Consider the following 15,882-nt stretch of genomic DNA (forward strand, 5'->3'; position numbering starts at 1 on the left):
TTATCTATAGCTTTCCCTTTGTCTGCCAGTCTTGCAATACTATTAAAAGTGGGCAAGAAAATTTAAAAAAATACTTATTTAGTGTTCATTTAATTGAGCGTAAGGCAAATTATTTTCTCCCTTCTCAATTTATTCTCAAGTCATGTGTATATAAAACCCATGGATGATCATCAATGGCTAGAACTGAATGTTTGCTTGAATGTATTTTGGGAATCAAGTGCTTATGAAAAAACATGCTTATTTTTTTAAAGTTCTAATGGGGTTTAGCAAAAGAATGAGATTTTTGTCAAATTGATGAAGAGCTCATTAAGTTTCATCTTATGCTTCAAATTAACATGAGTAGATTGACTATATCTTATTTGAACTACCAGGTAAGACTCACCCCCCCCCCCCCACAGCTGCATAGGTGCACTTAGATGGGAAAGATTTCAAGTATCAACTATATTAAACACCATGAAGAGGACCTCTATGGACATTAGTTTTCTATTTTAACAATATAAGTACATATATAAAAATATATATAGAAAGATGCTATGAAAACACCACATTAGAAGCCACTGATTTACAATGTTTGAATTTAAATAGAAGGTTTTAAACTGTTTTCAAGTTGAAAGAGGAATAAAAATTTGAACCTAGCCCTAAACTTGTAAAGTCCTATTTTCCTTCTTATTCTTAGTTTATTACTAGTTACTATTGTGCCTATTAATGATTATCATTACTTATAAATATTATGAAAAGACTAGTTATAGCCTAGGCAATACCAAACATTATTTTTCATTTTTCTGACCTAATGTTTTTTAAAACGAACAAATCATTTTATATAAAATGTATTAAATTCATAAATATTGTTCTCTATTCTTTATAGTATTATATTTTCACAGAGAGCCTAGAGTAAGGAAGACTTGAGTTCAAATGTGATCTTAGACACTAATTGTGTGATCCTAGTTAAACACTTAATCTCCGTCTGCCTGTTTCCTCAACTATAAAATAGGGAGAATAAAAGCACTTACTTCACAAACTTAGGATAAAATGTGATAATATTTGTGAAGCACTTAGCATCGTACCTGGCACGTAGTTGGCACTTCATGATTGCTTATTCACTTCCCCTTTCCCTCCTTGTTTCATTTTCTAATTTATCAAATGTTGTTTATTTATTATATTATTTATTTATCAAATATTTATATAGCATAAATCTATCAAACACTATGAAACCTCAGTAATTAAGGGCAATGCAAAAGAGATTTGTCTAATCATCCTAATTGAGGGAAAGACCATATGAAAAACATATTGTTCCCAGCTTAAGATATGCAGCTGAATAGATATATTTAGTTCATGTGTGGTAGTATACATATATGCAAGCATGTTCAGTATAAAATGAGAGATAGTGCAGTTAAGTAGTGAACTGGACTGAAAAAACAAGTTCTGGATAGGTACTATTTAGGAAATTGCAAAGGGCTTTCAAATCCTCCATGGACGCAAAATCCAATATCTTTAACACCAACAATCTGCTGTTTGTACATGACAGTGAATACTGAAATAAAATAATCTCAGAAGAATCAGTATCCAGGAAAGATGGGTGATAGGAATAAATAGTATCACTCTATTCCCCACATTGACGTGGTACAAAAAGTGGAATAAAACCATGAAGGCATCTAAGATCAGATGAATTGGGTTAGTCATGTGGTAAGAATGAAAAACAATAAATGAACAAACTAAGAGCTACATTGATTCCTCCTACATAATCAGAGGGGGCTTCCCACATGTCACATGGAAATATTATGGTGGACTGATGGGAAAACAGATAGAAAACATGCAAGATGAGAAGATATGGAAAGATTGTGGTCTGTTATCAATGGAGAAAATATCTCTTTTGATGAAATCATGGATTCATTAAAATTCAGGTTTTTGCCTAGTATTTTTTGTTTATTTGATAATTTTTGCAGTATGAATTTTCCTGATAGTTTCTTTACTATTTCTTGAAATAATTAAAATGGAATGCTGAATTTCATTTATTCATGTTCCTTAATTTAATGCTAATACACAAAATTCTAAGTAGTAATGAGTAAATGAACACATTTTTAAAGAACATAACTTAACATTGGGAGAAACTTTGGCACTAGAGAGACTCAGATGTGCTAAAGTATAAAAAATGCTGAAAATAAAAAGAGTTTGGTCCAACCCTCCTATTTTATTCAGGCCAATCCAATCCAACCTTTTTATCTTACAGATGAAGAAATTAACACAGAGATAGAGTAATAATTTGACTATAGCCATTTAAGTTTAGTTTACCAGAACTAGGATTTGAATACAGATTCTCTGACACCAAATCCAACAGTTTCTTGCCTCATGCAAACTGACTATAGTTCAGTCATCTGCAATGAATAATTTGATCACTGATGAGAAGATCGTAAGGACCAGAACTCTGCTCTTTTGTTTATCCCTGGTTCTACTCAGACTTTTTTTTTAACTAAATATTCCAAGTACCAAAAATATTGAAAGTTGTAAGGAGGGAAAAGATTATTCCCTTTTGAGTAATACCATGTGAAAATGCTTTTGAATTTCACTTTGGCTTTTTGTTTTGATAGGTCCTATCATTTCTGGGGTCCAGAGGAAGATCTATCTATTTTTTTTAAATTGGTCATGGGAAGGAGAAATAATGTAGTCCTTTGTCTTTATAAATTTTGATTTTGGAATAAATACCATTCACAATAATTATGAAGTCTACATTCTACAGTCTTTTAGCTACCCCTTCACTAATGCCTAAGGATATATGGACTTGGATCCCATCTTTGCTACCTGCAATGGAATGGCCATTTGTCTCCAAGAGACAATCTTCTGTTTCACTTTGGTCATCATTTTCCTCTTTGCATTCCACACTGGGGCTGTAGTGACGAGGCTTCATTAACAGGGATTTCCTTTTGTTGACTGGGACACCTAAGGTGGGCTCTTCCGTTTTTCTCTTCTTTGCCACAGGGCAGCCATATGCAGCACTGCAGTGAGTAAAGGGGAAAAATTAACAAAGTTAAGTCTTCTTAAATGTTATTGTTGATACTACTTTGAAAGGCTACAATATAAAACTACTGGAAAGTGAAACTTTCTTTTTCATTTTCTTTTTTTGGAGATAGTGAATAGAGGTTTAGATTCTCTTGTTGGCACTGACAAAAACATCAGGGACAAAGCCATTGAACTGTTCTGATTCTCTTTCACTGTTACCAGTACAGTTGAAAAAAAATCATCTTTAATCCTGAGTAAGCATATGTTAATCTGAGCTCTGCTTGGCACTAGACTAAATACACCCAGGGAGGGATGAGAAAAGATTTATGCTGGTTTCCTAATCCTAAGAAACAGCTAATGTGAGGAATATACCACCAGTTACACCAAATGTGTCCATTATGGATAAATCACAATATGTAACAAATGCTTGTTTGATTGATTGGTTGGTGTGTTTTCATACCTGTGTGCTATGAAAACTGCTTATCTCAGCCCCAGTTGTGCATCCGGCTTCAGAGGCACACATGTAAAGTACTGTGACTTGAAAAGGAAAGGGTGGGGGAGCAAGTATTAAATATTCATTGAACTATTGTCTTGTCACTGAAGGAAAAGTGGACTGAGTCTATACCAAAATCTCTCCTTTGATTTTCATACGTTTGGCACCCAGATCAAACAAAGAAGAGAAGAAATCTGATTTGATCTGCCAAAAATGGTCAGCATTTTATCCCTATCCATGATCTCATATGGATTTACACTAAAGTACTCTCATGACTGCCACTCATTACATCTTGACTAAGAAATCAAATGCAAATAGACTCCCTCATCATATCTCTATCAGACATAATACATATCAGCTTATTGGTTATAGTTAAGTGTCTACTCTTTTTTTCCAAGATCTATCAGATCCAGAAATTTTAGTCAAAAGTCAGTCTTTAGCATGTTAATGTTTAGAGAATATCTACTTCATATAAAGCATAGTCACTCTGATGAATTTCAGAAGAAAAGGCACACATGTTCTTGGCATTCTAAAAGGTGCTAGCTAACATCATAAATAAGGTCTGATGCAGAGTCCAAAAGGAAGAGAAAATCTCAATAGTTTTCAAGATGCTCCTATTTGTGGATGACATTGTATTCACTGTGTCCAGAAATTTGCAGAAACTTCTGAAGGATCTGTAATCAATCAAAATTTCTCAACATAATTATCTCCTGAGGAAAAAAAAAACCAAATAGTTGAATAACACTTATTTTTGAGACTATAATATCTAATGGAATGGGATAGATAGAAGACAGGCTTATTATTGAAGAAATTTTGTACAGACACAATGAATGAAGAATGAGATAGGACCAGAATTAAGTAGAAAGGATAGAGCAGACTAGATTGCCTTTATGGAATTGCTGGTAATTTTAATGATCCCAAACTTCTCTTAAAAAAAAAAAAAGTACATCTTTCTGAATATTAGCAAGTTTCTTGCAAGTATGGATTGTTTATGTTTGTGTACCTCCAGTAACTAGCATGATATCTAACACATAGAATATAATAAATATTTATTGATTGCTTGATGAGGTTGTATGACTGTGAGTCATGGGATATATTATTCTCCAAAGAATTTTGGCTATGGCCTAGAAAGACTTACATGAAATGATGCAAAGTGAAGTGCACAGAACCAGAAGACCATTCCAAAGTATTGCAACATTGTGCAATGATCAACTATGAATTATGTAGCTCTTCTCAGCAATGCAATGATCCAAATGATTCATGATGGAAAATGTTCTTCATATCCAGAGAAAGAACTGATAGACTCTGACTATAGAATGAAGCATGTTATTTTAATTTTCTTTATTTTTTCCCCTTTGGGTCTATTTTCTTTTATAACATGACTAATATGGAAATATTCTTTACATTATTACATATATATATATAATCTATATCACATTATTTAGGAAAAGGATGATGAGGAAGGGAGAGAGAAAATTTTGAAATCAAAATTAAAAAAAGAATGTCAAAATTGTTTTTTTGTAATTGAAAAAATAAAATACTATTAATTTTTTTTATTATAAGACATTCAATGGGCAATAGAAAAGCATATAATGTATGTGGTTGTCTCCAACATATTACCAGTGAAATGTTGGATGGAAAAAGAAACATAAATGCCATCATAAAGATATATAACAAGAAAAGGAATTAGGTTAAGGACATAGAATGTTTAAGGCATAATTGATGAATGTCCAGCATACTCTGTTAGAAGAAACAAAGCATCATGACAAGACTTAGCATATTGAATATTCTTATATGTAGAATTAATGGAAGACATAAAAGTCTATGAAGTAAGAAAAATTACTTGAATTGTGACCTGCACAAGTGGAGATAGTAGTCACATGGATGAGTTTTGAGATCCCTCAAAGTATTTAGAATTTATTAGAAATATATGTGTATATATGTATATATATATATATATCCTATTTTAAAATAATACCTTCTTGCAGTTATTATTCTTACTAATATAGGACTCAATTAATTCATGTATATTATTATTTTAAAAGTATTATTAGAAATTGACAGTTGTAAGGGTCTTTAGACATGAACTTAATCCATCTATTACTTTATGGGAAAGATAAGTGAGATCCACAGGAAACTGAAAAAATATTCTTGATGAAAACATAATAAATTTGTATTTATGAATCTTTATTTATTATTGCAGATAGATATAAATTTCTCTTTGGATGTTTCATATACATGTACTATGATATTTTTTTTCCTAGTGCTTTGAAAGTAATGTGGAATCTAGGGGACAAGAGGTTTATTTTGCAGCTTGCAACTTTGTTAAAGCAATTGTCTCAGTTTCTTTGATTATTTCCTAGGATTTTCTAAATAAGCCACTGTCATCAGCAAACATGAAGTTTTGTTTTCTTTGACATTCTCCATTCTTTCTCTTTTTTTATAATGATAGCATTTCTAGAACTTTATCAAACAGTAGGAGAATGGGTATCATTGTTTACTCCCATGTTTATTGAGAAAGCTTCTAGAATATTCCCATTGTGTTTGATGCTTGCTTATAGTTTTAGATAGATTTTTAAATTGTATTTAAAATTTCCTTTTACGTATGTAGGTTTTGTTTCATTTCTTTTAAGAATAAGTGAGGTTTTTTTTTTTTTTTGTTAAAGGATTTTTTGCATCTTTTGAGATGTTAATGTGCTTTTGGATATTTTTGTTTTTAATATGATTATGTTGAATGATTTTTTTTATGTTTTATGTTGAACTATCTTTCATTCTTGGTATAAATTCAGTTTAGCCATGATAAGTGATTTCTTGAATAAATCATTATAATCTGACAAAATTTTATTTAAAATGTAATTTATATTTATTAATGACATTAGTCTGCTATATTCCTTCATTGCTTCATCCTTCCCAGGTATAGGCATTAGGATTACATTTTTTTCTCATATAAGAAATTTTATAGAATGCTTTATTTTTCAATTTTGATAATTTATATAGTACTAGGATTCTCATTTTTTAAACGTTTCATAGAATTTTTCTGTAAATTATTAATGATTAGTTTTTTTCTTTGAGAGTTTCTTTATAAATGATTCTGTTTCCTTTTCTGAGATTTGATTGTTTAAGATCTCTATTTGTCATTCTTTTAGTGTTGACATTTTGTATTTTTGAAAGTAATAGAAGCTACTTTTACAAAGAGAATGGAAAAAGATTTTAAACATATCTATAACCCTAGCTGGGATATCTTTCCTAAGGAATCAAGATTATGGCTGCATCCTGAGAAGTTCCTCAGGATAGATAATTTGGAAAAGAAAATATTGCTACTACACTAATAAATTACTCTAGTGATATACATAGACATTTTAAGTTTTAAGGTTTATAAAGTGTTTTAAAATATCTCATTTCATTTTCACAATAACTCTGGATTATATCATGCTTATATCATCCTCCTTTTATACAAGAGGAAGTTGAGGCAGAGGTTAATTGTCTTTCTCAGAATCACATGCTGGTAAGCATTTAAGGCTAGATTTGAACTCTGATCTTCCTGACTCTAAGTTTACTATTCTATTTGCTGTACTATCTGGCTGTCTACCTGGTGCCTATTTGCATCAACTTTCATTTTAAACAGATTTGTTGTATAGCTTATTATTTTACTTTTTTAAAGGGTTTTCAAAGAAGGTGGAGAATGCTTATTTCTCTGTGGTTATAAAACAACCATGTCTTGATGTACTTTTTTTTTTTTTTGCCAAAGTTAAAGTTAGTTTAGTTAAAGATCATTATCCCAATGGACTATTCTGCACTAATTAGTTCTCTCATTAGAAAAGAGGGTTTAAAAAGGTTGTTTTTATGACCTTTTTTCTGAGGCATACTATTCAGACTTTCTTGGGGTAGTGTGGGGGGAGGAACTAAACAAAGGCCATACTTTATATGTTGCTGAAAGATACATGTCATAGAAATGCTAACATATCTTTTCATATTTGCCAGAAATAACTTCTTATGGTCTATGTCTTCCCATCTTCAGAACTCTGCAATGTTGATATAAAATGAGCTCTCTTATCTATTTTTTTCTAGAAGATAAGAAAACAAGAAAACAGCCAAGTATTTATTGATCTATTCAATCTCTTCAATTCTTTCTGCATCCAGAGTCCTCTAGAAAATTTAACCAATATACAAATATCTTTTATCCACATATTTAATATTTATGATCTACTTTCTTTCAATAATTCCTAAAATTATCAGTAATTTTATGTGAGGGAACTAATAGTTATACATTGAAGAGAGCTAAATGCCTCAAATACATATTTCAATAGTCAAATTCTCTTTAAGAACCCCAAATATGTTCAGCCTTTATTTTTAAAATAAATTTTCAATTTCTAATTCAAAAATCATTAAGAAGAGCTGCTGAGATTTGAGTTTGATATAAGGAGAAATTTCCCAACAATTAGATTTATCCAAAGAATTGGAATGATCTGCTCTAAAACATTTCCCTTAACTACAAGTCTTCAAACAAAAGACTAGATGACCACTGGTCAGGTATGTTAGAAAGCATTATGTTTTATATTTGTTGTTTGTTGTTCAGTCATTTCAGTTATATCCAACTGTTCTTGACCCCATTTAGGATTTTCTTGGCAAAGACACTGCAGTGGTTTGCCATTTCCTTCTCCAGCTTATTTTAGGCAGGAAACTGAGGCAAATAGGGTTAAAAGTGACATGCCCAGGGTCACAAAGCTAATAAGGGTAATGTCAGGGCTAGCTCTCTAGAGAACCTTGGGATCTGGCAAAGTCCTTGGTCTTAGGGTGGAGAAGTGAAAGAGATAGGAGTCAGCACGTGGTTGGTCCTAGATGAAGTCTGGAGTCTGGAATCTGAAGCCTTCTGTGGCTGAGAGTTGCTGCTGAGAGCTACAGCTCAGAGAGATAGCCCTCTGTCCCTGGGACTCCCCTTAAATATCCTAGCACAGCTACATTACTACACCACACTGGGCATTCACAGCTGTAGAAAATTACATCACTACATTACCCTAAGTATATGCCAACTAGATTGACCACATCATTGTACACATGAAGTATGTACTTAGAGAACCACCGTCTGACACCAAATAGGTACTTAATTACAAGCACACTGCTGTCTTAGATTCAAGTACCACCTTTCAGATAGGCAGCTATAAGTAAGTGTCTGAAGCCACATTTAAACTCATGAAGATGAATTTTCCTGACTGTAGGGCTGACATTCAATTATCTATGTCACTTAGTTGCAATGGTATCCAATGTAGCAAATGGTATCAAATTCAATTTGAAAGAGGACTCACTAAATCATAAATATGAAACTATGAGATTTGCAAATTGGTGTAGAAAACTAGCTATGAACTACATGTGTTTGATGCCTTTGGCCTAAACCACTGAATGAAAAATTAAATGACTTGTGCAGTATCACTTATCATTCATCATACTCTGGTCTTGAACCCAGGTCTCCATGGCTCTGAGTTGAGGGCTTTACTAAACCACATTATGTCTTTGGGTTGAAGACTTAAAGATGACAGAGCAGCTACCTTGATGAAATATATTGAAAGTAAGTCTTTGAAGGAAAATAGACATAATGATACTCATTATTTACCTCATAATATATTATTACTGCAGGAGGGAAATACTTGTTAAAATTTACATGAAGAAATGAAACATGAAGAAATTATTTAGATCTAGTACATTCTCTGAAGATACTGTGCCAACTATCATTTCTACTGATGAATCAGGTCCCCAGAAAATGGTTACTAGATTCACTCAAGGTTATAAAGATGATGCTGAATGGCTAAGAATTAACATTGTAGTGACTGGTGCCATTCATTATAATGTCCAGAGTAGCTCTCTGGAGGACCTAGAGACCAGCTTTGATCTTAGTGGAGGAAAACAAGAGGCAGGAGGCCCACCAGGAGGATAGTCAAAGGTGGAATATCTCATTTCCAGTCCTCTCAGCCCTTAAATACCTTGGTATGGTTACATCATTACAGAATGCTATGCAAATGTGAGCTAGAGAACCATTACATCACCATACTAAGTATATGTGAACTAGAGAACCATCATCTCACCAATCACACTGAGTTAACACTTGATTGTAAGTATTCTTGTTTCAAGTATACTTCTCCAGAGTTCCTCCACAATTCATGGTCTCATGTCATTTTTCCCCTGAGGCAATTGGGGTTAAGACCCTTGCCCAGGGTCACATAGTTAGGAAGTATTAAAGTGATGGTATGGCTTTTTTGCCTGAGTTTTGATTATTATCCATTAGTAAACTATAATTAGCTTTTAGAAAGAGAAATTTACTAAAGTGGTATTGTAATAACAATTGATATTTTATTTGAAGAAAGTGGGTGTAGTAAGCTTGGGCTAAAATATTGCATATGGCAAAAGGCTAACTCACAGCTCCTAAAAGTCTTTTACTGGCATCCTCAAGATATTCTCCTCAAGTGTGTCTTTTTTTGCTGGACTCTGTGAAGATTCCCTCATTGCATCTACTCTCTCCTTAGCTCTCAATGTAAACATAAATGATTAACTGTTTTGATGATGCTATTGATGCTAATTGGACACTGATAGGAAGATGGGAAGCCCAAAAATCTTTGTATCTTTTGAAGCTCACAATGTCTTTTTGTAGCCAAGAGTGGTAAGCAGGATGAGGCTGAAGTTGAAGAATTCTTCTTCCTCTGAAATCTCCCCCTCAAGCAGTTTCTTTTCAGAGGTTTGGCTGAAAAACTCTTGTCTGGCTGCAGTTCACTTGCATCTCTAATTCCAACTAGCTCACTGGCTTTATCCAAGCCCACAGGGTGTTACCAAATTCCTGAACCAATCTGAACAGACATTCCAGCATCTAATATACTATACTAGACATTTCTTTTTACTTTATGTCATATTCCCATATGTTAAGAATGACATCAATATCTTCATTCACATCACCAATACAAGTATTGAATAAAACAGGGTTCTGTATTACATCCAGTGAGACATTCCTTCAGCTTAAATTAATTATGTCTCTGAGTAATGATAACTCACTCAGTTTTTGATCCATCTAAATGTGTTGTCATGTAACCTACATTTCTATATTTTGCAGATGAGTTAAGAATGAGCTGAGATAAAAAGATTTATTAAGTTATATTTAGAACAAGAAATGGAGCTTGTTTTCCATATACGTCTCAGATCATTTTACCTTTTTTTCCCCCACAAAATGGGTACATGCTATGTTTTAAAATTTTTCCTTGATTAGTTGTCATTGTTTATATGTTTTACATGAACTTTTTGAATCTGAGATCATTAAAGAGCTCTTCTACAGCCACATGAATAATTTTTTTCTTCTCCACTGGAATCATTCATGATTATAAAATCAGAATGCCATCAAGATATGGTTCCTATCCCCTTCAACTCATAGCTTTTGTATGAACTTATAATTTACTCTTCTAAAGTTTAAGATAAATGTTTGATTGTGTCCATTGTTCCCCATCTTATCCTATCCCAAAACTAAAATGATATTTTTGGTTTTTTCTCTTGATTTGAAATGCTACTATTTTTGTGATCTAGTTTTTCTTTTTGGGTGTGTGAGATTCCTTGCTGGAGTGGGGCTAGAACTGGTCACAGGTTATGACTCAGTGACACATAGTGCTAACTGAACACTTTCTACTTTGGAGAATGTGAGGGTGGAGGGAACAGTCAAGTTGTTTCTGAACTGGTAATATATAAGATTTTCAATGTAAACAGATCAAGATCAAGAAGAAAGCACATCAACTATGAAAGGCTTAGCTACTCTGATCAACACAATGATCCAACACAGTTCTGAAGGAGTTATGATGAAACATGCTAACCATCTCCAAAGAGAGAACTGATGAACTCTGAATGCAGACTGAAGCATAATATTTTTCATTTTTAAAATTTTTTCTTGCCTTTTTTTGGAACATGGCTAATATGGAAATATATTTTGCATGATTTCACATGCATAAATGATATTACATTGCTTGTTTCTACAGTGGAAGGGGAAGACTAGGAAGAAGTAGTAGGGGGGAGAATTTGAAACTCAAAGTATTAAAAATGTTAAAAATAAACAATATATTTATTTTAAAAGAAGAAATAAGCACATTATCTATGATATACTTAACATATTTTTGTTTTACTTTTTCTGCATATGCATATACTTTTAAAGATTTATACCTTTCTCATAATTTTCAAATAATTTACATTAATCTAATTGAGAATTAAACTTTAGCTAATGGTTTTCTTGGTATTTCATTATGATAAATGGCAGTGGTATATTTTCATGATAAAATCTAAAAAAATAAACATTATATAATGTTTTCTCTACTGATCTTCTAGTGATGATTTCTGCCTATATGATAATGTTCATGCTGATCCCTATGCCTGGATGGCTGTTCATCCCCAATTCTACCTCACTACCAGTCTTTGCCTCTTAATGTCACTGTTTCTGTGAGGCCTCTAATTTATAAGATGTAATCATATCTGTACCTCATGTCTCATAAACTCATAAAGCACTTTGTTTTCACCACTCTTGGACACATGTTTAATTGGTATTATTGTTTTTGTGTATATAACATTCCCTCTTACACAGTTAAGAGGTTCATGAGAGAGGGACTAGAAAATCTCTAAAACTTTCCCTGGACTTGATTCAGTTTTATATACTAAGAAGTTTTAGGATCTTCATTAATTTCTCAGGATAGTCACCCCTTCTTTCTACATCTCAAAATTCATAAAGATGAAACTTCCTTGGAGTACTTATGAATCACAATTCTGGTTTTCTTTTAATAAAAATCATGGAAATGTAGAACATTAGAAATGGAAAGAAGCCAATTGTTTTAGTCTTTGAAAAATGTGAAATCCATTTATAGAAATGTTTACCTATAGTCTATCAAAGAGTAAACCTATAATTTTGGTTTCTTTCATTATTCTCACAAATTCACAATCTAAGAGTTTTGTTGCGGTTTATCAATGGTCTGCTGTCATGAAATACTGATTTATATAACAAAGACTTTTTTTAGGAATATAAAGTTTTGGAGCAGCTAGGTGGCACAGTGGATAGAGCACCAGCCCTAAAGTTAGGAGGACCTGAATTCAAATCTGGACTCAGACACTTAACACTTCCTAGCTGTGTGACCCTGGGCAAGTCACTTAACCCCAAATATCTCAAGAAAAAAAGAATATAAAGTTTTTTTTTTTTTGGTAGGGTCAGAGCCAAGATGGCAGAGAATAGACAAAAATATAAAGTTTTATGCCCAAAGGGCTATCAAACTGTGCATACCCTTTGATCCAGCATTGTCTCTACTAGGTTTGCAGAGATAATAAAAGAGAGAAAAGGGCCCATATGTACAAAAGTATTTTGTAGTGACAAGGACTGGGAAAATGAGTGCATGCCATCAGTTGGGGAATGGTTGAATAAGTTAAGATATATGAATGTAATATTATTGTTCTCTAAGAAATTATGATCAGGTTGATTTCAGATAAGCTTAAAAAGACTTACATAAACTGATGCTAAGTGAAGTGAAAAGAACCAAGAGATCATGGTACACAGCAATGTTATGTGATGATCTTCCTGTGATGGATCTGGCTCTTCAACAATGAGATAATTCAAGGCAATTCCAAAAGACTTGTGATACAAAATGCCACCCACATTCAGAGAGAGAAGAATGGAGACTGAATGTGGATCAAAGCATAGTGTTTTCACTATTTTTTATTGTTGTTATTTGCTTGCTTGTTTGTTTGTTTCCCTTTTGTGTGTTTCTTTTCCTTTTGAGCTGATTTTTCTTTTGTGCAGCCTGATGAATATGGAAATATATATAGAAGAATTGCACCTGTTTACCCTATTTACTTGCTATGTAAGGAAAGGGGTTGGGGGAAGAGAGGAAGAAAAATTTGGAACACAAGATTTTGCAGGGATGAATGTTGAAGACTATCTTTGCATGTATTTTGAAAATAAAAAGCTATTATTAAAAAATAAAGTTAAAAATCTGCTCATTATGGACATTATGCAAAAACTTGTTCTTAAGCCAAAGTGAGGAAACAGAATTTATTACTTCTAAGATTTATTACATAGACACACACAAAATCTTCCATTACCACAAACTTTATATTCTTTTTTTGTTGTTGTGAAAAATTAGGTCTTTTAGTGGCTATAACTATGTTAGTCTATTGAGATGTCCTCTTAATTTTTAATTTTTAATATTTAAAACTATAAATATATAGTTTTTAACATTCACTATTGAAATACTTTTTTTCCAGTTTTTTTTCCTTTTTCTCCCCTCTTCCTCCACCTCAGGAAAGCAAGCAAACCAATATAGGTTTTCCTATAATTTCCATTATTATTTCCATAATCATCATGCTGCTCAAAAGAAAAATCAGATCAAAAGAAAAAAAACATGAGAAAGAGAATAAAACAAACAAGCAAGCAAACAATGACAAAAAAGATGGGAATACTTTCTTTGCTTTGATCCACATTCAGTCTCCATAGTCCTCTCTCTAGATGCAGATGGCTCTCCATTCATGTCTGTTGAATTGGCCTGAATCATTTCATTATTGAGAACATCCAAGTCCATTGGAGTTGATCATCACCTAATCTTATTGTTGATGTGTACAATGTTCTCTTGGTTTTACTCACTTCACTTAGCATAGGTTTATGTAAATCTCCCCAGGACTTTCTGAAATCATCCTGCTGATTGTTTCTTATAGGACAATAATATTCCATTACATTTAAATACCATAACTTATTCAGTCATTCCACAACTGAGGGCCATCCACTCAGTTTCCAGTTTCTTGCCACTACAAAAAGGGCTGCTACTAACATTTTTGTACATGTGGATTCTTTTCCCTTTTTTATGATCTCTTTGGAATACAGACCCACTAGAAATACTGCCTGATCAAAGGGTATGCATAGATAGCTTTTGGGGCATGGTTCCAAATTATGAGCAAAGTTTTAAAAAACACATAGTCTTTTTACTAAAAATATCAATTTTACAATATAGCATTGAGCATTTTCAAAGAAGAGGCTAAATGTAGTTAAGACAACAACTACACATTAAGCTAACAGTCATAGAATTCAGCAAAAAACTATAAATTGTAAGTGAAGCAAGTTCAATGGAACCTAATTTTCCTAACAAAAGCTTTGGATTGAATATGAAGTTCTTTCCCTGCCCTTAAATATACATTCAGATAGAGCATCAACGGTTTTTCTCCCCTGCAGAAATAGTCATGGATTTTCATCAATCCAACCATATTCTTTTTGTTGCTTGTGACTATAGTATACAATTATAAAATAGCTGGTATAAAAACAAAGTTAACTAAATGTTAACTGCCTTCTTTATAACTTCTCTGTTACTGTAGAGGGTACCACCATTCTCTCAGGCACCCAGGTTCACAAATCTAGCTGTTACCATTCTACTCTTTGATTCTTCTCTCAGTCCTTCCCTCCACCAATCGTATGTTTATCTGTTGACTCTCCCACTAAGATGTATGCATGAAATACTTTGTTAACACTTTCTCTATTAGTTTCTTAAAATCTAGACATAAAGCCTACTTATAAGCATTTACCAATTTCTGAGGTATAAATGCTCATAAAGAAAATTTAACAGTAACTCTTGTAAGCAGGTTTGAGCTGGTTCCAGAATAATCTATTATCCAATTTTTTTACCAAGTTCTATTGATTCTACCTTCATAATATTTCTTGCATATACCACCTTCTCTCCTTTACCACTGCCACCCTTCTAGTGCACAATATCCACCCATCATACTCTAAGTTATTACAAAGGCTGCTAGTTGGTCTGCTTGTTTTAGATCTCTCCCCATACCAGACTCTCTTCCACTCAATTGTCAAATTGATTTTCCTAAAGCATAGGTCTTACCTTCATAATCAAATATATCTGTCTGGTTTTTAAAGCACTTCATAACCTGGCCCCTTCCTACTTTCCAATCTGGAATATAAAATATGGAGAGTAGTAATGTGGAAGATAGTAATGCAGAGAGTAGTCATGTGGAAGGTAGCAATGTGGAGAGTAGTCATGTGGAAAGTAATAAAGCTGAAAAGAAAACTATAGAGTTGGAGAAAGAATATGGAATGCTTGAGAGCTAGGATAAAGAATGTATATAATATTTGCTAAATTGTAGTAGCAACTGACAGATTTTGCATGTAGAAGTAATTTAGGAGGTTTTAATTGAGAAACAGTGTGAAGTATGAATTATATAGGAGATATTGGAGAATGGAAGACCAGTTTAGTTATTTCAACTGTAAAAGCACGAGGTGATGAGAGTCTGAACTAAGGTAGGTGATTGATATGGGAGTGGAAAGAGGGAATAGGATATAAGAAAATAAATGAGCTTGACAAGTGAATGTATAGGAAGTGGAAAGGGTGAGCAAGAAAATA

The 15,882-nt window shown here is 32.8% G+C and overlaps 1 protein-coding gene and 1 long non-coding RNA gene across 8 annotated transcripts in view; one reads left to right on the forward strand and one right to left on the reverse strand.

The window, feature by feature from the left end:
• Positions 1 to 15,882, reverse strand: part of ST18 (ST18 C2H2C-type zinc finger transcription factor) — a 166,797-nt gene that overhangs the window by 79,604 nt on the left and 71,311 nt on the right. For all 6 annotated transcript variants that reach the window (XM_074278266.1, XM_074278248.1, XM_074278225.1 and 3 more), the window contains one exon: positions 2,797 to 2,990. In XM_074278266.1, coding sequence (XP_074134367.1) covers positions 2,797 to 2,990 — 194 coding nt within the window. The remainder of the gene's footprint in view (positions 1 to 2,796; positions 2,991 to 15,882) is intronic.
• The window catches only part of LOC141548943 (uncharacterized), a 147,549-nt gene that overhangs the window by 76,727 nt on the left and 54,940 nt on the right, over positions 1 to 15,882 (forward strand). The gene's annotated exons all lie outside the window — the stretch shown is intronic.

The sequence above is a fragment of the Sminthopsis crassicaudata genome, chromosome 1 (assembly GCF_048593235.1).
Source record: "Sminthopsis crassicaudata isolate SCR6 chromosome 1, ASM4859323v1, whole genome shotgun sequence".
Classification (NCBI taxonomy): Eukaryota; Metazoa; Chordata; class Mammalia; order Dasyuromorphia; family Dasyuridae; genus Sminthopsis; species Sminthopsis crassicaudata.